The sequence below is a fragment of the Eptatretus burgeri genome, chromosome 2 (assembly GCF_056783735.1).
Source record: "Eptatretus burgeri isolate ZD-2024b chromosome 2, Ebu_testis_v1, whole genome shotgun sequence".
In the NCBI taxonomy this organism is placed as follows: Eukaryota; Metazoa; Chordata; class Myxini; order Myxiniformes; family Myxinidae; genus Eptatretus; species Eptatretus burgeri.
In genome coordinates, this window is record NC_140962.1 from 145,299,540 (window position 1) to 145,310,229 (window position 10,690).

Genomic DNA, 10,690 nt, shown 5'->3' on the forward strand with positions numbered 1-10,690 from the left:
TAATATTGTTAGAAATTTTGGCCCGTGAGGCGTGCGAGCGATTGCGTAACTCCAATCGCAACCGCGTCGCCCACCGGACGGACAATTCAGTCGTGTCCCTCGTGGAATTACCACCAGGAGCCAGTCACGGGTGGGGGTTTAACCTCACCACGATCGTGCCAATTGCCCACCCGCGCAGGATAGGGTTTCTCGCCAAATTCGACCTACCTAAGTACCTGCGTGAGTGGTCGACCGGGCGATCGTACCTTGTCGCAGGTCGGCCTCGGACACTAACCGCTTAAGAGGTCCGTTCCGTGCTACAGTGATAACCGAGCGGTGTTATCGCCGACCTCGACGGATCAGATTCTCTTCTTTACCCAGGTGTTCAAAACCCACGACTAATTTATTCTGCGATTCAAGATGGCACTTTCAATGGGGAAAGAGACGACGAACGGGATACATTTCACACAAGGACATTTATTTTTGCAAGCACATATTACACACACAACACATGCAAGGAATCATGCAATATACAAGCGACAAAGAAAGTAGTACTACTGACGACGATGATGTACAGTCACTTACACAGGTTTACTTGTCGGACACGGCGCCACCCACATACACACACACACACACACACACAAACAAAAGAAAAGACCTCCCTTTTGTGGTCGTCCAGTCTCTCTCCCACGACCGTCAACATGGTTGCGCCTGGTTCCGGCCTCCCACGCGGCCGGTGAACCCTCTCCAGCACCCCTCGTCCGGACGTGCAGGTCCACCAGACAGCCGGCACTACTGTGCCTCCTGTCCGCATCTCCACCAACAGGCTGCTCGCCGGACCACGAGCGCAAGACCGAGAGAGTGGGGGAGAGAGAGAGAGAGAGAGAGAGAGAGAGAGAGAGAGAGAGAGAGAGAGAGAGAGAGAGAGAGAGAGAGAGAGAGAGAGAGAGAGAGAGAGAGAGAGAGAGAGAGAGAGAGAGAGAGAGAGAGAGAGAGAGAGAGAGCGAGCTTGACCCTGGCCACCAAGTGAGAGAAACCGAGTTCGACCCTGGCCACCAAGAGAGAGGAGCGAGCTCGACCCCGACAGAGAGAGCTCGACCCAGATAGAGAATGACATCGACCCTGGCAGAGAGAAGCACTCGACCCCGACAGAGAGAGGAAGAATCCAACACGATGATCCAGGCAGGAGAGAGGCCGAGCCTACGCGCGGTCCGCCCTATATAGCGCGGGGCTTCGCCCCTTCGCTCCACCCCCTTTTTGGCTCCGCCTCTCCAGCCCTTTCGAGAAGCTCCTCGAAAAGGGACGTTTCCTCCTCACGGCCTCCTCACACCCCGAATCCACCAATCGCCAGCGAGCTCTCGCAGCCTCTCCCGTCAGCTCCGGCGCCGCAAAAAAGGCGGGAAAACTCGCGCGCCGTTGTAGGCCTTTCACGGGTCCTTCATTTGAAGTCTTCGGACGGTCCAAAATAACGATAGAACAGAAAAACGGCTATCTCAAAGAGTCGCAGCCCGATGAACCACACAAATTCCCTTGAAACAACGGTGGGGAATTATCTGCACATAAACTTAGCGTCATAACTGATCTAAGGACCCCTTATAGTGTATTGCGAATTTCCACAGCCGTAACACTATGTTACGTTTAATCACATTTCTAAAAATGTGTGTTATCCATGTGTATTCATGTTCTTCTCCTCTCCCCTTGATAAGTGTTGAGCTCCAATGGCACTAAGCTTCTGCCTGAAATGAAAGCGAGAGAAGAACCTTCAGAGTTTAGGCTTTATTCCATTTGATTGGAGCCGCTTCTACGGGCATACCAGGAAATACAAACGCAGCATGGAGTACAAGCAGTAAGGTACACACGCGCAACTAATCACCGCAAAATAAATCAGTATTATATATCAATCAGTGTTCTCACCATTCAATGAGCACCAAGTGAGCCGGCGACATACAATGGCAATGCCCCAGGGACAAACCCCGCGGCCGAGCCGACCCTCAGCTTTATCTCTTCTGTGCTCGAGCCGGGCATCATGTGATCACACGTCACGACCTTCCATTCACCACATTCTCCCCGCCTTTAAAATGTAACTAGAGGCCCAGCTAACGCACCATGATTACTTCAGCGCTACAGGAGTATACATTTCAAGCAACGCGAACTACCTAAACTACAGAAGCATACATGCCAAGCAGTGAGGATTATTGTGAGTTGTAGGAGCATGGTAATGAGCATCGATATATTATGTAACGAGCATATAGGAGCATGAGCATCGAGGATGCCGATAATCCCCTTTACAGATTGAGTCGGCGAGGGGGTATTATTCGCCGGCCTCTCCAGGAGTAGATGGCGGTTTCACTTGAGGGAGGCTTCCGATCCTTTTGGTGAGCCTCGACTCGTGCCGGAGATGACTCCCCGATCGCCCCCGGGTGGAACGCGGTAGCTCCGCCGTCTCCCTTCTCGGGTGGAGTCCCTGGGGGAGAAACACCTGGGGGGGGGAATGTCAGAGGGAGGTGTGCCAGATGGTGGTGTACCGGCGGGGGGAGTACCTGAGGGAGCCAAATGACGAACCGACACGGTGGTCTCCCTGCCATCCGGGAGCCTGACATGAGCGTATTCTGGATTAGTATCGATGAGCTCGACCCCTTCCACCAGGGGTTCATACTTGCTTTGTCGTACCGGGCGTTTCATGAACACTGTTCCGGGATGGGTTAGCCAGTTGGGCACCGATTGGCCGTCAACATAACGTCGTTGGTGAGTAAACATTCGATCGTGAGGAGTCGCATTGGTGGACGTGCAGAGCAAAGAGTGTATGGAATTCAGAGCGTCGAGAAGGGTAACCTCCCACCGCTCGGGGCCCAGTCCTCTTGATTTCAACGCCAGAGTTACGGCTTTCCAAATAACTCCATTATAACGTTCCACCTGACCATTACCCTGTGGGTTGTAACCCGTCGTTCGACTAGTTGCTATGCCGTGCTCTAATAGGAACTGTTTTAGCCCGGCCGACATGAAACACGGCCCTCTGTCTGAATGTATGTACGAAGGTTTCCCAAACATAGCGAAGAGGTCAGACAGACATTTCACGACAGTGCCCGAGGTCATATCCGAGCACGGAAACGCGAAAGGGAACCTTGAATACTCATCAACAACGGTGAATATGTATCTGTTGTCTGTCTCGGTCGGCAGGGGCCCTTTGAAGTCAATGTTTAGTCTCTCGAAGGGAGAAGTGGCCTTGATCAGTCTGCCAGGAGCCGCACCATAGAATCTGGGTTTTAGTTCAGCACAAACAGGGCATGAAGCATTCATTTGTTTAATATCTTCAATAGAATAGGGCAGGTTCTGTCTGCGTACGAAATGTGCCATTCTGGTTACCCCCGGGTGGCACAGAGACACATGGAGGTCTTGCAAAGCCCGACTGATTACCGCCGAGCAGTAGACCCGCGAGAAGGTGTCTGCAGCAGGGTTTTCCCTCCCGGGCCGGTAAACAATGTCGTAACTATAGCAAGCTAGGTCTATCCGCCATCTCATAATTTTTTCATTCTTAATTTTCCCGTTATTTTTCCCATCAAACATGAATGCCACGGATCGTTGGTCCGTAACGAGCGTGAAGTGGTTTCCCAGCAAATAATGTCTCCATTTGCGCAGCGCTTCGACGATGGCGTACGCTTCCTTCTCTATCGCTGAGTGTCTCTGCTCGCTTCCAGAGAGAGTTCTCGAGAAGAACGCGACGGGTCTCCCAGACTGATTAAGCGTAGCAGCTATGGCGTGATCTGAAGCGTCGGTCTCCACCACAAAGGGCACCGAGCTATCGATCGATAAAACCACGGAATTACTGATATCGTCTTTGAGGTTGTGGAAAGCTGTCACAACAGCGGCATCTGGTGGAAAGTTTTTGCAATGCACTAGGGGATGTATTTTCTCGGAGTATTGCGAAATCCATCTCGCATAGTAAGCAAACATGCCGATCACCCGGCGCATCGTCTGCAGGTCCTGAGGTGGTGGTAGCTCACGGAGCGGGCGCAATCGTTCAGGATCAGGCTTAATTGTGCCGTCGGCTATTGTGTAGCCGAGAAGGTCAATTGACCTTGCCGAGAATACGCATTTCTCATAGTTGAGAGTCAGATTATATTTTCTAGCAATGCTCAAGAATCTGTCCAGATTCATATCATGTTCCCCCTGATCCCTACCGCACACTGTGACATTGTCCACGTAAACAAAAGTGTCTTTGAGGTTTTCATCTGAAATGATGTCGTCCATAACTCGTTGGAAGCAAGCTACTCCATTCGTGACACCGAATGGTATCCTTCTGAACTGGTAGAGGCGCCTCCCTGCCTGGAATGCGGTGTAAGGTTTGTCTTCCTCTCGGATGGGAATTTGGTGATAGGCGCTTCGCAAGTCGATGGTGCTGAATACCTTATAATTGGCCACGCGTTCGACCATCTCGTCTATGCGTGGCAGGGGGTAGGCATCGAGTTGGGTAAAGCGATTGACCGTTTGGGAATAATCGACAACCATTCGTTTCTTATGGTTCTGACTGCTGGTTACTAACACCTGTGCGCGCCATGGCGAATCGCTCGGTTCTATAATTCCTTCTTCCAGTAATCGCTTGGTTTCCGAAGTGATGAAATTCATGTCAGCAGTGGTATATCGCCGCGATTTGATCGCTATCGGTTTGCAGACCGGCTACAGGTTAGCGAACAGCTGGGGGGACGTCACCTCCGCGGTGGTCAACGCATTTAAAATTAGACGAGGCTTGCTTCCTCCAAAGGGTATTTCGACGCTCGTGTGCTGCTTGAGGACATTATGACCCAGAATTACGTCTGCGCACAAATCATGAAGCACCAGTACCCTTACATCCCGATGCGTGTACCCTTTTACGTCCAATTCAACATTGCAGTACCCTCGTACGCGGGATTGTCGTGAGGTGGCGGCCATGCATACCGTATTGTCTGTCGGGTGGATTATCCATTTCCTGCCCTTTACTAGCGAGCTGTTGACGAAACTTTCAGAGCTACCGGTATCAATCAGTGCCTCAGCCATATGCCCGTTAATTCGTACGTTGATGATAGCCTTGGATAGATTCCCCGGGGAGGCTGCAGTTAATTTATTTTGCGAGTAGAGAGCCGCAGAAGTGGGTTTATTTCTCCTTAGAGTAGATTTACATACCCTGGCATTATGCCCTTTCTTGTCGCAATTCATGCATGTGGCATCTCTGGCGGGGCATTTTTGACGAGGGTGCCTTTTGTACCCACAAAAGAAGCATTTACCAACCGGAGCAGTTGCTGAGGAGTTTGACGTGGCCTGGGTATCCGGCTCCTCGGGTGTTTCTCCATCCCCTATGTCTGGCTGTGTCTGTGCCAGTGGGGTTCCTTGGGTTCCCATCGTAGCAGCGTTCATTAGCAGCATCGGTGTCCCAAATGACTCAGATTGCTGCTGAGCCGTATCCATCGCTCGTGCCTGATCGACTACCTTGTCAAGAGTGGGTTGCGCTTTCTCTAGTAAGCGTTGCCGTATGTGGGCTGATCTGAGTCCTTGGATGAATGCCTCCCGTGTCGCTTCCTTTCGGTGTTCCTCGGCGCTTACGGCCCGGAAGCTGCCATCTTTTCCCAGCTGATTCAGAGCTTGCAGGAACTGATCGATTGTCTCCCCGGCTGCTTGCTTGCGTGTGTTGAGAAGATGTCGTATGTATACCTCGTTCTTGCGCTTCACGTAGAGCGCCTGCAGCACGTCGATCGCTGCTTCGTAAGTGTCGCACTCCGAGAAGAGCCTGTACACGCTGGGCGAGACATGATTCACGAGAGCGGCAAATTTGTCAGCTCCCTCCTCGATGATGGTCAGATAGTGTGAGAAGGAACAGAACCAATGCGACCATTTCATTTCTGCGTCAGTCGCGTTTGGGTCTGCGTCGAACCTCTCTGGTTTGTAGATCTTGTCCATCGTTGGTTGAGAGAGCCGAGAAAACCAAATGGAATAAATTGAAATGAAAGCGAGAGAAGAACCTTCAGAGTTTAGGCTTTATTCCATTTGATTGGAGCCGCTTCTACGGGCACACCAGGAAATACAAACGCAGCATGGAGTACAAGCAGTAAGGTACACACGCGCAACTAATCACCGCAAAATAAATCAGTATTAAATATCAATCAGTGTTCTCACCATTCAATGAGCACCAAGTGAGCCGGCGACATACAATGGCAATGCCCCAGGGACAAAACCCCGCGGCCGAGCCGACCCTCAGCTTTATCTCTTCTGTGCTCGAGCCGGGCATCATGTGATCACACGTCACGACCTTCCATTCACCACACTGCCCTGCCTTGACCATGATACTCCACTTCCATCTGTCTTCGGCCTGATATCGACATGTACATGTGTAGATATATATATATATATATATATATATATATATATATATATATATATATATATGTATGTATATATATATGTATGTATATATATTTATATGTATATATATTTATATATATATATGTATATATATATATATTTATATATATATGTATATATATTTATATTTATATATATATATATATATATATATGTATATATGTATATATATTTATATATATATATATATATATATATATATATATGTATATATATATATATATATATGTATATATATTTATATATATATATATATATATATATGTATATATATTTATATATATATATATATATATATATATATATATATATATGTATATATATTTATATATATATATATATATATATATATATATATATATATAGATATATTATACAGGGGGCCGTCAAAAGTAGGTATACAGTCATGAATAAAAGTACAGTCCTTAGTGTATACCTACTTTTGCAGCCCCCTGCATATATATATATATATATATATATATATATATATATATATATATATATATATATATATGTATATATATATATATATATATGTATATTGTTGTAGTTTCCCGCTGGTGCGTCTCCACGAGCACCACCCTCGATGGAGCGGTGGTCGCCTCGGCTCGATCGCCCGGAATGTCAGATCGCCGGCCCGATTTTCTTGTACCCTTGGCAATGGCCGACTAATCCCTCACACGCACGACATGCTTAGCCAATGAAGGAAATTACACGACGAGCTGAGTACATTCAACAATTGGGGTTTATTTTACAATAATAATTGAGAACAAGAGAACACAAAGAGCAGAACTAAACCGACTAAAATAAATGCAAAGTGAACATTTATACAGGCACTTAAACAGTTTCACTACTTATTGGACGGGCCCAAGGACACACCCAAAACATCGGACCAATGGTCTTTATTAGGACCTGCCTCGGACCTGTCCACCTCGTGTGGTCTTCGAGGACCAGGTCCTCGGGGCCGAACTGGACCCCTTGCACGATCCGGAGGATCCAAGCTTGCGGAGCCGGTAGGGCGCAGGCTGGCGGGAGAGGACTCTCCATCCGCAGACGCCTTCCCGAACTTGTGCACGACCAGGATGGTCAGAGAATAATGCGCAAAACGCGCCAAAGAACAATGCGCTGGACGTGCCGATCCCCGGGCAGAACGCCGATGAACAATGCGCAGAACGCGCCGATCCCCGAACAAAACACCGATGAACAATGCGCAGAATGTGCCGATCCCCGAACAGAACGCCGATGAACAATGCGCTGAACGTGCCGATCCCCGAACAGAATGCCGATGAACAATGCGCAGAATGCGCCGATCCCCGAACAGAACGCCGATGAATAATGCGCTGAACGTGCCGATCCCGGAACAGAACGCCGATGAACAATGCGCAGAACGCGCCGATCCCCGAACAGAACGCCGATGAACAATGCGCTGAACGTGCCGATCCCCGAACAGAACGCCGATGAACAATGTGCTGAATGCGCCGACCAGAACGCCAGGGGAACGACCCCATGCATGGACCGCGTTATTTTTATCTCCCCCGCTTCGAGGGGGGGCGCCTACTCGTAACTCCGCCCTCTCCCGTCACAGGCCCGGATTGGCTGAGTCGCAGTCACCCCACCCGCTGCACGCCGATTGGTCGAGGGCCACCGCGTGGCTCCTCCCCAAACTTCGTCTTCTCCACACCGGACGACCTTCTGCGCATGCGCCCTCGTCATTCCTCTCATTCGCCAAAACGGGTGGCAAACCCCCCAATTTGCCAGGTGGCGTGGTGACGGGAGTGAAGCAAATACGATGGCGATGCCGTGCGGTCGGCGGTGGAGTCGATGATGTAGTTGGTGGTGTAAAAAATAACTAAAAGAAAACCTGACTATTAAAACAACTTCACAGCGCAGGAACATCTAAATACCCGTTAGACTTGGGGAAAGGGCTATCTATAAAACATGTACTTACCGAAATAACTAATCTCTGGGGAACCTGAATGGTGGTTTGAGAAATTCCACAACCGTAACAATATATTGTGACATCCACGGGACTTGAACAGTCCCGCCAACGTAGAATGAGCCGAAACGATGGAGGCGGTTTATTTATTTATAACCCAAACATGGCGGTTCTAATCGCTCTACCGCAAACGGGACGAGGAAGGTGGCACGAGTCACTTTTCACTGAGTTGATGATGTTTATTTGTTTTTCTAATTATTACCAGAAATAACAAGACTCGGCAAGAAGAGGGATCCGGGGCGATTTGACGGGATGGTGTGGGATCGGGCGTGGGGAAAAACACAGACAATTCCAATGAATATACAGATCTCAATCCCTATAAGGCGCCAAGCACACACACACACACACACACACACACACACACACACACACACACACACACACACACACACACACACACACACACACACACACACACACACACACACACACACACACACACAAAACGTAGCTATTTCTGGTGGTCAGGCTGGACCGTGGTGTGGACGCAACTGTCCCTGGATCGGCGTCGGACGAGCTGGCCTTGCTCTCGTCAGGGGGGGGCAGGAGAAACCGTGGTGCTGTCGACCTCCTGGTCTTGGCCCAAGTCTGCTCACAGCCGCCAGGGAACCAGTTCTGGCGCCAAGTTGCGAGCAGGAGAGGGAGGCAGGTCCGCCCGCCGTTCGACCCCGTACTCCGAGTGAGCAGAACCCCAGAGCCAACCAAGGTGAGGCACGAGGCTCAGCAAGGCCCCAAGACACGATCAAGAACATGATCGAATCAGCACAACAACAAGGATGCTCCCCGCGCAACAGCCTCCCCACCAAAAAAACACGATCTTTTGGTTGTAATCTTCTTCCTCTTCCTTTTCGACCCCGAACAGAACCTTTTTATCCTTGGTCCTCGTCACTTCCAATCGAGCCGTTTATTGGCCCACCGCCATCGCCTTCCGACAATCGTGATCACGGGGCGGAGCCATCCGCTGCACTGTCCTGTGACGTCGCGGCCAGTCTTCAGAGAATACCAAAAGGGGTTTACGCAGACACACTTACCCTATCCCGTGTCCCTATCTAATTACGTGACATTTATCATTTCCCCCTTGAAGAAATGAACATTTACTAGACAACTTATCACCACTGAATTGCTACTTATTGCATCGAGATCCTGGTAAACTCGAACAGCATGGCATACCTAATTAAACATCCTAATTACCCTTTGAATGCATAACCCCCCCTCAAACGTAACAATATATACATATATATATATATATATATATATATATATATATATATATATATATTATATATATTATTTTGTGAAATAAATAAAGTACTTGTGTGTGTTTGTCCTCTTATAACTCGAGAACTTTGCATCCCAGAGCAAAACTAAAGGCATATTTGGAATCAGCACGTCTCAGAGATACTACAGCACGCCTTAGATGTTTAAAAAAACTGGAAAAAAATTCGTCAATTTTTTTTTTTATTTTTTTTTTGGACGTTTCAATTTACCAGCCGCAATTGATTTATTTTCCGCATCGTGACTTTTTTATTCACAACCAGATCAAAATAAGACAAAGACAGACCAGTGGATGGACAGACCAGTGAACGTTTACAAAGTTTCTGATCAAAATTTGACTCTGATTTTAGATGCTCCGAAAAAGGAAGAGCTCCATTGGTCCCAAGACAGCTGCAGCTAAGCAACACGCACGAAGAGACAACATGAGACTGATCACAGCAGCAGCGACAAAAAGAGACTGAAGAGGAGTGATGAGTCAGGCTCAATGAGCAGGCTCATCGGCAATAACATAGGTGAGCAAATGACACTGAGGAAGAGTGATGCAAGACTTGAGGCAATGCGTCACCTCACTGCAAAAGCAAGAGCACTGGCCCGGGCACAAGAGCACAACAATGCCAACAGGGTGGCATTCACGTATGGCCCGGCTGACCCAACAACTCATGCAGACATCGGTGGAATGGACCAAGTCTGCACCCACTGCTCTGCTTACAAGTTGAAGGACAGACCAAGGGTGTGTGCTGCAGCAATGGCAAGGTCGTCCTTGAGTCCTCTCCTGCCCTTCCTCCCTTGCTAAAGGAACTTCTCTCGGTAAAGGTCCTCTCAGCAAGCACTTCCTTGACAATATTTGGATGTATAATGGCAGCTTTGCGATGACAAGCTTCGGGCACAAGGAAGCTAAAGTCCAGGGCTGGAATCCGAGCTTCCGAATCCAAGGTCAAGTGTTCCACCGCATTGGCAGCTTGCTCCTGCCTGAAGAGTTCCTACAGGTCTACTTCCTGGACTCACATCTCAAGGAGCTGGCTGCCAGGAACCACAGCGACCTCAAACCAC

General features: G+C 48.8%; 3 protein-coding genes across 4 annotated transcripts in view; 1 reads left to right on the plus strand and 2 right to left on the minus strand.

Annotated features, from left to right (window-relative positions):
• The window catches only part of LOC147033431 (uncharacterized), a 319,898-nt gene that overhangs the window by 123,607 nt on the left and 185,601 nt on the right, over positions 1-10,690 (minus strand). The window lies entirely within an intron of this gene.
• Positions 1-10,690, plus strand: part of LOC147033435 (uncharacterized) — a 30,103-nt gene that overhangs the window by 7,025 nt on the left and 12,388 nt on the right. The gene's annotated exons all lie outside the window — the stretch shown is intronic.
• On the minus strand, positions 4,634-6,264 carry LOC147033436 (uncharacterized). The gene is made up of 2 exons (XM_085871634.1): positions 6,124-6,264; positions 4,634-6,010 (listed from the first exon to the last, which is right to left on the minus strand). The coding sequence occupies exon 2, from the start codon at positions 5,905-5,907 to the stop codon at positions 4,654-4,656; it is 1,254 nt and encodes a 417-aa protein (XP_085727760.1). The 5' UTR covers positions 5,908-6,010; positions 6,124-6,264; the 3' UTR covers positions 4,634-4,653.

Bases quoted from the DNA above. Each gene is read 5' to 3' on its own strand.
- LOC147033436 (XM_085871634.1), bottom strand. From the start codon at position 5,907: ATGGACAAGATCTACAAACCAGAGAGGTTCGACGCAGACCCAAACGCG.